Raw genomic sequence first — 14,990 nt, forward strand, 5'->3', positions numbered from 1 at the left:
AGATCCAATCTCTGCCCTTCACCTGAAGAAAAAAGTATGTATATAACTATAAGGTAAAACGTATGATAAACTGATACGTTACATATCACGGTCAATTCTAGGAGTATACAAAAAAGGCAAAAATAAATAATAGGTATTCAAGGGAAGACTCAGGTTTTCCTGGTACCCAACCTGAGCCTAAAGCATCATTAGCCTTTAAGACAGATATTAGAAAAGCAAGACTCAAGATTAAGAAATATGCCAACTGATTGTTTTTTAACAAATAAAAAAAATCACTTCTAGGGGTGCCTCGGTGGCTCAGGAGGTTAGGCGTCTGACTTCAGCTTAGGTCATGATCTCACACTTCATGAGTTCAAGCCCCGTGTCAGGCTGTGTTGATACCTTAGAGACTGGAGCCTGCATCAGATTCTGTGTCTCCCTCTCTCTCCCTCTCTGCCCGGTCCCACTTGTGCTTTGTCTCTGTCTCTCTCTTTCAAAAATAAACAAACATTAAAAAAAGTTAAAAAAAAAAAAAAACACTATGGTCTAAAAAATTTTTAAACCTTTTCTCAATATTTGTATTAAATATACAAATAAAGTTTTCTAGTTATTTAATATTAAATTCCATGCTCTATTACTGAACTCCTCAGGAAAATAGATACCATTTAAATGAAAAAGATAAGCTTGATTATTGATTTCAATTTAACCATAATTAAATGAAAAGCAAGCACAGGTATTATCAATAATCTCTTCAAATCCAGTACTAGCAAACATAAGATTATTAATGAACGCAATCTCATTTGAAATAAATGATTTATTTAGGATCCAATTTACTATATTCATAGTCAGAAGTGTATGGCTTACTGTGTCTATAAACAAGCAATTTTCTGATAACATCTATAGCTGGTCATAACATTTAGTGACACTTAATTAAATACTTTTGTTTCAAATATTTAATATGCTAAAACATATATTTACCTGATGACAGGAATAAAAAACAAAACCATAGCTTGAGGAATTCATTTTCTACAAATTATTCGGATTTTTTATTTTTGGGGGCTAGATTATTAAAACATATTAATAAAGGGATTTTTTTGGTAAAGATAATATAGTTGGATTTCTAGTATGTACAACTAAATTTGTTATGGATCCAACAGCTATAAATTTTGTACAAAACAAAAAGCTAAAAGCAGCCCAGGTGACCATAAACAGGAAAACAGCTTAGCAAATTGTGGTTCACTCAAACAATAGAGTACTACTGAGTAATTAAAAATAAGAACCATTGAGGGGCACCTGGGTGGCTCAGTCGGTTGAATGTCTGACTTCAGCTCAGGACATAATCTCACAGTTCATGAGTTCAAGCCCCACATCAGACTCGCTTCAGATCCTCTGTCAGCCCCTCTCTCTCTGCCCCTCCCCAACTTGTACATGTTCTTTCTCTCTTTTTCTCTCTCTCAAAAATAAACAAACATTAAAAAAAAAAAAAAGAACCACTAAGAGAAGCAAGAACATGGTGAAGCTTGAAACCATTAACTTGAATAAAAACAGTCTCATTCAAAAAAGTACATGTGGTATGATTCCTTTTATGTGGAATTCTAAAAGAAACAAATCTTACCTCTAGTGGAAAAAAGAAAACAATGGTTGCCTCTGATGTTTTAGGCAACTGACTCTGAAGGAGCATAAAGAATTTTCGGTATCTTGATAGGGGGTTTTGTGTTGTGCAAGTATATGTATTTGTCTCTTAATTCTATCATTCTATTAATGATATTGCATGATAAAGTAGTTAGGAGGAAAATGTACTAATGGCTGCAATTTACCTTGAAATTCATCAAAAGTAACATGGACTAATAAACAGAGGGAGCACAAATAGCTGAATAAAAATGTGATTGAGCAAATATACTGAAATATTAAAGGCAATATCTTTTTTTTTTTTAATTTTTTTTTCAATGTTTATTTATTTTTGGGACAGAGAGAGACAGAGCATGAACGGGGGAGGGGCAGAGAGAGAGGGAGACACAGAATCGGAAACAGGCTCCAGGCTCTGAGCCATGAGCTCAGAGCCTGACGCGGGGCTCGAACTCACGGACCGCGAGATCGTGACCTGGCTGAAGTCGGACGCTTAACCGACTGCGCCACCCAGGCGCCCCTAAAGGCAATATCTTGATATGGATGGATATACGAGTACTTACTGCAAACTTCTTTCAACTTCCAAGTATTTCATAAAAATGTAAGAAACCCCCCAAAAAGAAGATAAATGACACTAGATTAATTCAAAACAACACCTATCAGACTAACATCATTTCCTTTTCATTTTAACAGGCTTACTACCAGACTCTATTAAATCAGAGAAAGACAATTGACAACGTATTTGGACTCCCAATAAATTTGGATCTCTCTTCATATTCTGATCAAAACAAAAAAACCCAGTGTGCATAAATAATAATATTGAATAATAACATTATAATATAGAATTAATTATATAGTATATATTTAACATAATATATAACTAATATATTATTATGAGTAGACAATATTATTATGCAATAATAACACTGTTGTGTACAACACTCTTTACTAGAAAGCTTCCTAGCACTTTATATGTATTAACTATTTGATCGCTACAACAATCCTATCAGGTAAATACTATTAGCCAAATTTCACTAATGGGGAAACTAAAGTATACCTGTGTTAGGTAATCTGCTCAAGGTCACACACCTAGTAAGTGCCAGAGCCAGAAATTAGAATCCAAAGAGGCTGGGTCAGAACCCCTGCTCTTAACCACTTCCCTATGACTGTTCCCTTAGTTGACTTCATAACTGACAGAATATAACATGTGGCGTTCTTAAGTTTGTGAATGACATGAAACTTGGAGCAAAAAGTAAACACATTACTTTACAAATTAACTGAAAAGATTAAGGGTCATACACATGAGAGACTTTAACAAGATAAAATTCTACAGGGATAAAATAGAAGATCCTGAATTTTGGAAGAGACACAACTAAACCTCCAGTGACAGCACTGGTACACAGCAGGTGTTTGGCAAGAACCTGTCAAATGAAAATATGACTGAATGACAGAATAAAGAGAATGTGTGAAAAAGAGACACTTTAATAAACCAAAACCAAAATATTAATTCAATAAATAATGCTATAAAACGCTAACATATATAATTATACTATCTAGAAGTAGGTTAAATGAGAGCCCTAGAAGACTACTGTGGTCAGACCAATTCCGGAAATGCTGTATGAATTTCTGGGAACTACAGAGTAACAGATACAGGTAAACTGGAACAAGTTTAGAGCAAAAGTGCAGAACTTTAAGCTATATTATCTAAGGTGTGATTGAAAAAACTGCAAATATACAATGTGGAGAAAAGAACTCAAATGAACATGGTAGCAATCTTCAAAATGTAAGGTACTATTATGAAAAAGAAGGATCATAATTATTCTGTAACTGCCCTTAAGAATAAAAATTAAAACTGCCAACTGAGATTAGCTACAAGGGCTTCAGGAAAACAAGTTCAGTGTCAACATAAGGAAGACTATTCCAACAGACAGAACCACGAAAGAAAATGCAGAGGAGGGGCGCCTGGGTGGCTCAGTCAGTTAAGGTCAGGTCATGATCTCGCAGTTTGTGGGCTCCAGCCCCGCATAGGGCTCTGTGTTAACAGCTCAGAGCCTGCAGCCTGCTTCAGACTGTGTCTCCCTCTCTCTCTGCCCCTCCCCCACTCACTTGTGTGCTCTCTCTCTCTCTCTCAAAAGTAAATAAACATCAAAAAAAATGTTTTTGGGGCGCCTGGGTGGTGCAGTCGGTTAAGCATCCGACTTCAGCCAGGTCACGATCTCGCGGTCCAGGAGTTCGAGCCCCGCGTCGGGCTCTGGGCTGATGGCTGATGGCAACAGCCTGGAGCCTGTTTCCGATTCTGTGTCTCCCTCTCTCTCTGCCCCTCCCCCGTTCATGCTCTGTCTCTCTCGGTCGCAAAAATAAATAAACGTTGAAAAAAAAATTAAAAAAAAAAAAAAGAAAAGAAAAAAAATGTTTTTTCTTAATAAAAGAAAATGCAGGGGAGAAGGGGTCATCTCATAAGGGTATGAATACCCTAAATAGCACAAGGATAACTCAATGAAAGATTAGACCAAATTAAAGATCTCTTCCAAATCTAAGAATTTACTATGTAACAAAAGGTAATTTTTATAGATTTCAGCCCTAAAAGGTTTCAAATTGGTTAAAATAGATACCATTCACCAAAGCAGACTTGCAATGATAAAATTTAAATGTGAAGGAAAGAGAAGTTATTTGTCAGGTCTGCAAATGGTGAAGGCTTTAAGACTAAAAACACTGGACACTCTCAAACAGGGTTGCTTGTTGGGGTGGTGGATGGGAAGATGAGCTAAATGGGTGATGGACATTAAGGAGGGCACTTCTTGGGTTGAGCACTGGGTATTGTATGTAAGTGATGAATCACTGGGTTCTACTCCTGAAACCAATACTACACTGTATGTTAACTAACTTGAGTTTAAATAAATAAATAAGACTGGGGCGCCTGGGTGGCTCAGTCGGTTAAGTGTCCGACTTAGGCTCAGGTCATGATCTTGTGGTCTGTGAGTTCGAGCCCCGCATCGGGCTCTGTGCTGACAGCTCAGAGCCTGGAGCCTGTTTCAGATTCTGTGTCTCCCTCTCTCTCTGACTCTCCCCCGTTCATGCTCTGTCTCTCTCTGTCTCAAAAATAAATAAATAAATAAATAAATAAATAAATAAATAAATAAGACTTAAAAACACTGGAATAAAATTCCAAAGAAAGGAAAAAAAAAAACAAACAAGGAAAGACAAACTTGTCTACACAAATATTTAAAACCTTTACATATGAAAAACATTAAAAGGCAAACAGTAAGCTATGCAATTAGGACAAATGGATTATATATTTAATATACAGCTATGCTGTACAGGAGAGTAGACATAAGCTACATGTGGCTACTGAAATTTAAATTAATTTAAATTGATTTTCAATCAATTAAACAATAAAAATTTACTTTCTCATTTGCACTAGACATGTCAAGTGGTCAAAAGCCACTCTGGCTAGTGGCGACTGTAATGAACAAAGCAGATACAGAACATTTCCATCACTGCAAAAAGTACTACTGGAACTTTAATATTTAAGATAGATTATTTTAGTTCAGGGAATTCATTACACAGTTGATGCAAGAGCTAAGATGCCAGGCAGGGGCATCTTGTTGTGTAGCAATCCAGAGATGAGGAACAGCAGGAGCCATTACCATCCCTAAGATAGAGGACAGAGTGCAGAGTCCAAAAGCCAACATCGCCTGGCAAAAGCTGTGACCATAGCAGGTGTCTTGGGTGGGAGCTGGAGACAAGGATGAGAAGCAGCCCCTGCTGGATAAATACCCTGATGTAAAAAGAGGGGAAGAAACACCCCGTCTTCTCCCCTCCTCTGCCCTCCAATCTCCTGCCAGCCCCTCCTGTGACTGAACCCAGACAAAACTCAGGTGACAAAGGGCCCTGGGAAATGTAGTCTACAAGGGTCGGACCCTTTGTTTAAAAAGGGCAGAACAGGGAAAGAAAGAAGTATGAGGTCAAACAAGCTAAGGCCGGGCACAGGTACAAAGAGATAATTGTAAGAAAACAAACAAACACAAATGGCCAACATGTGAAAAATGTCCAACCTTACCAGTAGTTAAATATAAATTAGAACAATTACTATTAAAATAAAATTAATATTAAATTAATAATAAATAATGATAACTCAAGTACTTAGTGCTGATAAGGATGTGGTAAAAACAGATGCACTCATACACTTCCAAGGAAGGAAATAAATTTTCAAAATTTTTCAAAGAAGTTCGAACAATTTTGCAATCAGCATCGACAAATTTTGAATGTTTACACAGTTAAATCAATTGAATGCAGTTCCAAGGATAAACCCAAAGTCCAGAAAATCTGAATTTCAGAAAATAATTTGAGAAACAAAGATGTTCATTCCAACTTCATCATATTGAAAAAAAAAGGAACAATCTGCCAGTACCTTTATATAAAGTACATTTAAAAAAACAATAGAATAAGTTAAGGTACATTTATACGTTTATTAAAAAATAACGTTTTAATCATTGTTTGCCAGCCACAATGATAGGTGCTGGAAATATAAAAAAGATTAAGAGGTAATAACAGACTAATTTGTATCCATTTAAAGAATGTTTATGAAGAGTTTCAACAAAATAAGGACATGTTTATGATATGCCTACTGAATAACAACAAATCTAAAACCGATGACACATCAAACAAAATATGCCAAAGGTTAGTTAATAAGAGTGATTACCTCTGAGTGTTAATTTTATGGGTTACTTTTCCTTCTTTCTACCTTCCTGAACTTTCAAATTTTTCAAAATAAATCTTACAAAATAAATTTATTTCAAAATAAATTTTCAGTGCTATTAATACAAATTACAATTGAAGAACTATAAACCTGCCACAACAGTGCCAGTTTACCTGTTGCAATAATAAACTGCATTATTTGGATCCAGTTCTATGGCCTGTGTGTAACAATCCACGGCAGCAGCATAATTTTCTTCTTTCATGTGGTTATTGCCTAAAATAATCAATATGTACAATAAGTATAACATACACACAGAAAAAAGCCTGAAAGATACATTTTAATCATAGAAACTACAACAAAATGAAGGTCAGCAATGTGAGTTTTCTTTTTTTTAATTTTTTAAGTAAACTCTACCCCCAATATGGGGCTTGAACTCACCACCTCGAGATCAAGAGTCGCATGCTCCACAAATTGAGTGAGCCAGGCACCCCGCCAACATGATTTTTCATCAGCAGTAGAGCTAAATTTTATATTTTACTATACAGTTGACACTCCTTAGCCATCAGTGTGTTCAAGTGATTTTTAACAACGTGAAGTCTTAAAGCAAGTAAAGCTTGTATACCTTATTAAATCCAGGCTTCATAAGTGAGTAAATGAAACAATTGTGAGTATCCCATGGCAAAATTTAATCTCTTCTCACCTTCCTTATATTCATCTCCTGCCTTCCTTTTAGAGCTGCTCCCCCATTCCAGATGCAATCCCTTTCCCCATCATCATCTCATTATCCACTCCTTCCCTTGTCAAAACATACACCTGCTATGGGGCACCTGGGTGGGTCAGTCAGTTAAGCATGTGACACTCGATTTAGGCTAAGGTCATGATCCCAGGGATCATGGGATTGAGGCCCATATCATGCTCCAGGCTGACAGTGTGCAGTGAAATAAATTCTCTCTCTCCCTCTTTCTCTCCCCCTCCCCCCACTCTCTTAAAATAAATAAACAAAAAACAAAATGATACAAAAAACCCTACTGAAGGGGCACCTGGGTGGCTCAGTCGGTTAAGCATCCGACTTCAACTCAGGTCACGATCTTGCGGTCTGTGAGTTCGAGCCCCGTGTTGGGCTCTGGGCTGATGGCTCAGAGCCTGGAGCCTGCTTCGGATTCTGTGTCTCCCTCTCTCTCTGCCCCTCCCCTGTTCATGCTCTGTCTCTCTCTGTCTCAAAAATAAAATTTAAAAAAAATGTTTTAAAAAAAAAAAACCCTACTGAATAGCAAAATCTCAGAATTCTGCTATGTGGGTAAGCCAGTAAAATTAATCATGTTAATATGCTATCGGAAGATGATAATTTTTTGTGCTATCCATTCCAGAGACAGATTTCTTAAAGGGGACTGTTGGACATTAATTTCTAGAAAGAATTTCAGATACCATGGCTAGCCCACAGGGTGCTAATTTTCAGGAAGTCATCTACAGATACATCTGGTAATAATTTAGCTAGGTTAAGAACTAGCCAGCAAAATAAGGAATTTCCTGTTGGCTATCTTTTGTATTCCATTAAAGGGAAAAATGTGTCCTGCTCACTGATAAGAACCACGGTTCAAAACTGAAATTTTAAAACACTGGGATTAAGAGGAAGAATTTACATCACAAAAGCCTCTGTTACTCCTCCCAACTTTCTCTAAACCAGAAGCTCTCCTATTAGTTTTGTCTTTTAATACATCATTAGCTACTTAACAGGAGTAGGAGAGTATAACTTTGCAGGGAACAGGAACAGCAAGATTAAAGGAAAGGCAGGTAGACAAAAGCATATAAAAGGATGCAAAAGTTACTGCAAATTAAGAATCAAAAATGAAGGGTGACTGGGTGGCTCAGTTGGTTAAGAGTCAGACTCTTGATCTCAGCTCTGGTCATGATCTCAGTTCTGGGTTCGAACTCCCAGGTAGAGCTCTGCACTGACAGTGGGGAGCCTGCTTGGGATTCTCTCTCTCCCTCTCTCTCCCTCTCTCTGCCCTTCCCCTGCTCATTCTCTCTCTCTCAGAAAAAGTAAATAAACACACACACACAAAAAAAAACCAGACCTTCATCCTGGTTTAAAAAAAAAAAAAAATCAGAAATGAATATAAAGAGTAACCTAATAGGTACACAGTTTCTTTTGAGGTGATAAAAAATGTTCCATAACTGTGGTAATGGCTGCACAACTCTGAATATTCTTCAAAACCAGTGAATTTATACACTTAAAATTTTTGTTTCTAATGTTTATTTTTGAGAGAGAGAGAGACAGAGACAGAGTCTGAGTAGGGGAGGGGCAGAGAGACAGAGAGACACAGAATCTGAAGCAGGCTCTGCTTCAGATGGCTCTGAGCCATCAGCACAGAGCCTGATGCAGGGATAGAACTTATCAGCCATGAGATCATGACCTGAAGTCAGATGCTTAACCAACTGAGCCAGCCATCCAGGCGCCCCTGAATTTATACACTTCAAAGGAGTAAATTTTATTTACAATAAAGTTGTTTTTACAATAAATAAAAAACTAATTTAGACCCCCACCCCCAAAATGTAATGAATATAAAGCCTCTAAGGAAGCTAAGAGGATTACATAGTTTTTATGATAGAGCAAGAAATTGACTACATGAGCCTAAGTACTGAAATACATTTGCTTAACCCATGTAAAAGATTTAAATTTTCTGGGTTATGTGGATTTTCCTGTTGCTATGGGCCTTTTTGTCTCGGGGTTCTTAGGGAGCCCTCTTGCTCAACTATAGACCCTAAGAGTTAAAACCAGAAAATGAAAAGACTACTTAACTCATGCTCTAACTAAAATCCATTGTTCTTATTTCTTATCACACTTTCTTGAGGCAATGATGAAGGTGTTGTGCAATGACCAGAACATTCCAACTGCTAGACTAGAAAAGCCCTGATAGCAAGGTAATGCCTAGAATACCACGCCCCTCAGATCCCTTTCCCTACCCTTTATACATGCTGAAAACATACTGATCCCCAGCTGTGATCATGCACTGCCTCCAGGCTCTCTAGCACGTACCCCCTGAACCTCTGCCAGTAAAACTCTAGGTGTCCACCTTGTGGGAGGAGAGGTGGGCATGTGTAAAGATGGAGCCTGCCGCCTCCCCTGGCTGCTGGCACCCAAAGTTAATTTCTCCTTTCTCTTTTCCAAACCCTCCTCTCTTGAGTTACCGGTTACTCTTGCAAGAAGTTTAGGACTTTATCTGAGTTTGTTCAGCAACAGTGTTGGCAAACCCAGCCAGGAGCTGTGCTTCTGACTGTGCAGCCCCCTTGAGATTCCAGGGGACAGAGCGGCTGGCCCTGCAGTGCAAGAGCTCACCTATTCCTTTCCTGAGTGAGCAACTGTGACAAATCGTTTGATAGTCGAGTGGTATTATAATAATAATAATAATTATTATTATTATTAAAATCTATTGTATGTATTTTCTTATAAACCACCATATCAAAAGTCTACATACTACATTATATATACACTATGCATATGTACACTAGATGTATATATATATTTACATATATTTACGATAAGCCTCAAGTCACAAAATATCCAATATGCAAATATTTGGGACACAAATGAAGAAATTTGTAAAGATAAATATAACCGAACATTGTATAGCACTTTATACTTATGGGGTACTCTCCTGTAAAACTGTCTCCTTTAATTATCAAGACATCCTATAAGAGGCACCTGGGTGGCTCAGTCAGTTAAGCATCTGACTTCAGTTCAGGTCATGATCTCATAGTTCATGGGATGGAGACCCACATCAGGCTCTGTGCTGACAGCTCAGAGCCTGGAGTCTGCTTCGGATACTGTGTCTCCCTCTCTTTCTGCCCCTCCCCTACTCGCTCTCTCTCTCTCTCTCTCTCTCTCTCTCAAAAATAAATATTAAAAAAAAAAGACAACCTACAAGATATGTACATATTTTTGTGATGCGTCAGGGAATCACAGAAAAGAAACCATCTTGGTTTTGTCTCAACTTACTGCAACTCTTTACAAATGAAGCACACAAAAATATTTGAAAGACACCTCTAGGAAGGTACTACCTGGCTAGAAGCCTAAATTAACACAGACAAGTGTCACAGGCAGCCTGGAAAAATCTTATGCTTGACAAACTGCAGTGGCCATTAGTGCTCACATGAATAAAAACCTGTATAAAATAACAATTGCTTTAACTTTGTGTGTAACATGTCTCAGATGTGATAGGTTTTAGTAAAATGAAAGAATAAAAGCTTTGAGGGGTGCCCAGGTGGCTCAGTCGATTGAGTGTCCAACTCTTGATTCCGGCTCAGGTCATGATCCCAGGGTTGTGGGGTCGAGCCCTGCTTCAGGCTCTGCGCTGAGCCTGGAGCCTAGTTGAGATTCTCTCTCTCTCTCTTCCCCATTCCCACCTGTTGTGCGTGTGCATGCTCTCTCTTTCTCTCTCTCTTTAATATAGAAAAAAGAAATAAAAAGAATAAAACCTTTTGTGGTTAAAGGAGAAAGTAGTAAGTAATTCAGTTACCCATGCTGGAGCATTAAATGAGTCTCAGCCTGCATATTCTCTTAATCCTCATCTTACCAACATTCATTATATCAAAGCAAACTCTGCGGGGAATGCAATCTCCCCGTGTTCTGCATGCAGAGGGAGTAAACATGAGGGCCAAAAATAAAATTTCAATTTGCCATTTATTCAATATCATTACTAGAGCTAAACCAAGGGAGCTTAAAAAGCAAGCGTTAATGGAAAATACACAGCATCACTAAGGATTTCACACAACCACAAAACTCAGAGTGGGGGGGAAAAACATCAGGTTAAATTGTGTCAACTAGAAACTAAATATATGAAAAATGCATTTCTATCCAGATAGTTTAAATCCAAATTCTTTGGGGAGTACTCTTAATTCAAATGACAACAAGGATCTAGTTTTTACTTAATTTTGCATGTAATTTATGAAAGTCATACTATTCTAAAATTTAAAGCCACTATAGTAGTATTAATTCTTAAAGTAAGAAATTAAAAATTGAAATCAGTCTATTTGTTGGATATACAGAACTTTATAATGTAATCCCATGAAGATAATCACATAATAGTAAAAATATAGACAAAGATATTAAGACAATGTCATCTATGGGGCGCCTGGGTGGCTCAGTCAGCTGGGTGGCTGACTTTGGCTTAGGTCATGATCTCAAAGCTCGTGAGTTCGAGCCCTGCGTCTGGCTCGGTGTTGACAGCTCGGAGCCTGCTTTGGATTCTGGGTCTCCCTCTCTCTCTGTCCCTCTGCTGCTCATGCTCTGTCTCTCTCTCTCTCTCTTTCAAAAATAAATAAGCATTAAAAAACAAAATTTAAAAAAAGACAATGTTTATCTAAGATTACAAAATTATCTGTCTAGGTAAGTAAATCATGGTCTAAAGTACTATGGAGCACTGTGCGGCCATTAAAAGCAGTGGCATATTAAAAAAAAACAACAGTGATATACATGTATGTTTAAAATAAAAATTTGATAGAGAGGATAAGACCCAAGGAATAGGAAGAGTATACTCTCTTTCATATCTACCTTTTAAGAAATCAAGTGATTGTGTTTGTTTTGTTTTGTTTTTAACTGCCTTCTTCAGTTTAAAGTCCAGGAAATGGTTTCTGAACCAATTTTGTATAGCTTCTGAATGTGGCATATTCCCTAATAAATGTCTGCCTACAGGACAGGGAATTTTTTTGGCTCTCATTCATTGCCAATACAAGACTCTTCCCGAGAGCTTCTTAGTACAAATCTTGTGTGCCTGACCTAACTCTCCTCTATAGCTTAACATAAATGACATGACAGAAAAAATTAAACGCAGATCTTCAACACTGATTTATTATAACTAAAAATGCCTCAAGAGCCAGTATTGAAAAATGTAATTATGTAGTAGTCAAATGTGGTAATAAATACTTAAGTCAAGCGCCACATACATGTATTAACAAGTATCAAAGAACTCAAAAACACTAAACATATACAAAAGTTAAAATATTACTGAAAATTATTTTCCTCTATGCAAGCATAAAAAAAAAATTTGAAATCCCAAATTTCTCCTTTCCTCTCTGCAAGCATAAAGAAGAATTTGGAACCCCAGAGTACATGTAGCAAATGCAGTTAGAAGTAATCACCCCTTAAGTTACTTGTTTTGCAAGTTTTATTCACAGCAGATCTGCTTCTCTGGAAGCAAGGTATAACTACATTATTGTTCACAAGCCATTCCAGGTTTCTTCCATATCACATTCATTTCTGTTTCACAAATATCATGTGGATGTATGACAGTTCAGACTTGGCAGCATAAATCAGATTCTCACCAACTGCCAGAGTCACTTTCTCCAGAGTTTCATGAAGTTTTACGAAATAGTAATTTCTCTATGAAATACTCACCTTCATCTTTTAATTGGTCAGCTTTTCCCACGTCTTCAGGCACTGAGTTTGAGAGAGGCAAAATATCATTCTGAAATTAAATAAAAATCAATGTACAGAGTTTCCATTTACCTGCATAAAAAAGTCATCCCACAGAACTATAAATAATAATAAATAAATTGTATTACAGTAAATCACCTATATTTACACAGGATGAAATCTGGCTGTAAATAATAGGGTTACATAGACATAGGGGGAAAGTCCTTCCACATACGTTTTTTAGAAAAATGAGTATGTAGAATTTTTCTAGAAGATAATGGGCTAATATGAATCAAATTTTTTACTTGCTTTTCCTACATCAAAAAAACCCTACTTCATGAACAATATAAATAATCAGTATACAAAGAATAGGAATAGAAAATATATTCAAGAGATTATTTATATTAATAAAAATCCTGAAGCATAATGTTTAATATCTAAAGAGATATCCTAAGTCAAATTCACAGTTTATAAAAAGAAGCATTAATAATGTAACACTATTATTTAAATATGTGCATACACACATATACATGCACACAGGCTAAAACAACAAAGACAGGAAAGGTCTAACGAGAAAGGTTAAAAGTAATATTTGGAGGTAAAATTTTCAGTTTCTTCTTTATATCTTTCCTTGTTGACCAATTTTTAAAAACAATGGACATATATTAATTTATCATTAAAAAAAGGCAATGTAAATTTCCTGTTTTCAGTAGCTACTATCATCCTCAAACCTCTTTTGCATTACTAATGTTCAAACCGAAGGGGCATTCAGAAATATCTTGAGTAGCAATTGGAACACAATGTATTTTTCCATTTCTGAAAGATCTTTAAAAAAAAAAAAATTTTTTTAATGTTTATTTATTTTTGAGAGAGAAAGAGTGCAAGCAGGGTAGGAGCACAGAGAGAGGGAGACAAAGAATCCAATCCAGGTTCCAGGCTCTGACCTGTCAGCACAGAGCCCAATGGGGGTTCAAACCCACAAAAGGTGAATCATGACATGAGCTGAGGTCAGAGCTTAAGTGACTGAGCCACCCATGCACCCCTTGAAAGATCTTTTTTAACTTGTGTTGCTTTTACACTTGACTCTGAAGTTCATAAATAAGTCTAAAATTTCCAAGAGAGCATAATTTGTAGCTAATATACCTATGTACCACATTTAGAATATATCCACCATTTATTTACTTTGAGAAAGACAGAGACAGCACGAGTGGGGAAGGGCAGAGAGAGGGGGAGAGAGAGAATCCCAAGCAGGCTCCGCACTGTCAGTGCAGAGCCCATGTGGGGCTCAAACCCATGAATCCATGAGATCATGACCTGAGTCAAAACCAAGAGTTGGATGCTTAACTGACTGAGCCACCCAGGCGTCCTTCACCATTATCTCTGTCTTGATCAAAGTTTCAATAAACTTGATAGCTCTAACTTTGGAAATATACTTCGCTAATTGCACACAAATATTCACAAGTACAAAATCATAAAGTATGTGAGTTGTTCTTATTTTTTTTAATCTTTCTATACTAATCAGTTTTTCTAAGCATAAAATATTGGAATAAAAATGTATAGAATACAAATAGGAATCCTTATAACTAGAGGTCACTACTTAAAACTGGCTACAGTCACCTAGGATGTAAGTGTAGTTCAAGGACACATTATTGCCCTGCAGTACCTACTTTCAGGGTTTCTTCTATTTCACATCTTCTAATAATCCTGGGAAGTTAAGGGGAGGAGGGAGGGGAGTGACTTTTTGAGTCAGAAGAATAGCATATTGAGAAATGGACTCTAATCCATTCTGTCTTCTAAATTCTTCTGAATTATTTTAATGAAATTGCCACAGTTGTATAACTTTGAAAACTAATTCTCATATTCATTAAATGCATTTGAGCAGGCCATGATGTGGGGATGAGTGTTACCTGCCTTATATAAAAGGAATGAATCCATTTAGTATATAAACTTAATTGAGGGAAAAAACAGAAGAGAAAGACCAGTATCCTAAAACTAAAATGACAGAAATAACAACCATGGACACTTGGTGAGACAAATAATTTCAATTTTTTTAAGTTTTTATTTTAAATCAATTAGTTAACATACAATATTATATTAATTTCAGGTGTACAATGGAGTGATTCAACAGCTGTATCCATCACCAGGTGACCATCACAGCAAGTGGACTCCTAATTTCCATTACCTATTTCCCCCATCTCCCCACGTACCTCCCCTCTGGTAGCCATCGGTTTGTTCTCTATAATTAAGAGTCTGTTTCTGAGTTTGTCTCTGTAT

At 36.8% G+C, this 14,990-nt stretch overlaps 1 protein-coding gene across 2 annotated transcripts in view; it reads right to left on the reverse strand.

Annotated features, from left to right (window-relative positions):
• Positions 1 to 14,990, reverse strand: part of SGTB (small glutamine rich tetratricopeptide repeat co-chaperone beta) — a 45,313-nt gene that overhangs the window by 17,055 nt on the left and 13,268 nt on the right. For both annotated transcript variants that reach the window (XM_043591364.1, XM_043591354.1), the window contains exons 4-5: positions 12,699 to 12,768; positions 6,478 to 6,577 (exon numbers count right to left, since the gene is read on the reverse strand). In XM_043591364.1, the coding sequence (XP_043447299.1) occupies positions 6,478 to 6,577; positions 12,699 to 12,768 (170 nt within the window). The remainder of the gene's footprint in view (positions 1 to 6,477; positions 6,578 to 12,698; positions 12,769 to 14,990) is intronic.

The sequence above is a fragment of the Prionailurus bengalensis genome, chromosome A1, assembly GCF_016509475.1.
Source record: "Prionailurus bengalensis isolate Pbe53 chromosome A1, Fcat_Pben_1.1_paternal_pri, whole genome shotgun sequence".
NCBI lineage: Eukaryota > Metazoa > Chordata > Mammalia > Carnivora > Felidae > Prionailurus > Prionailurus bengalensis.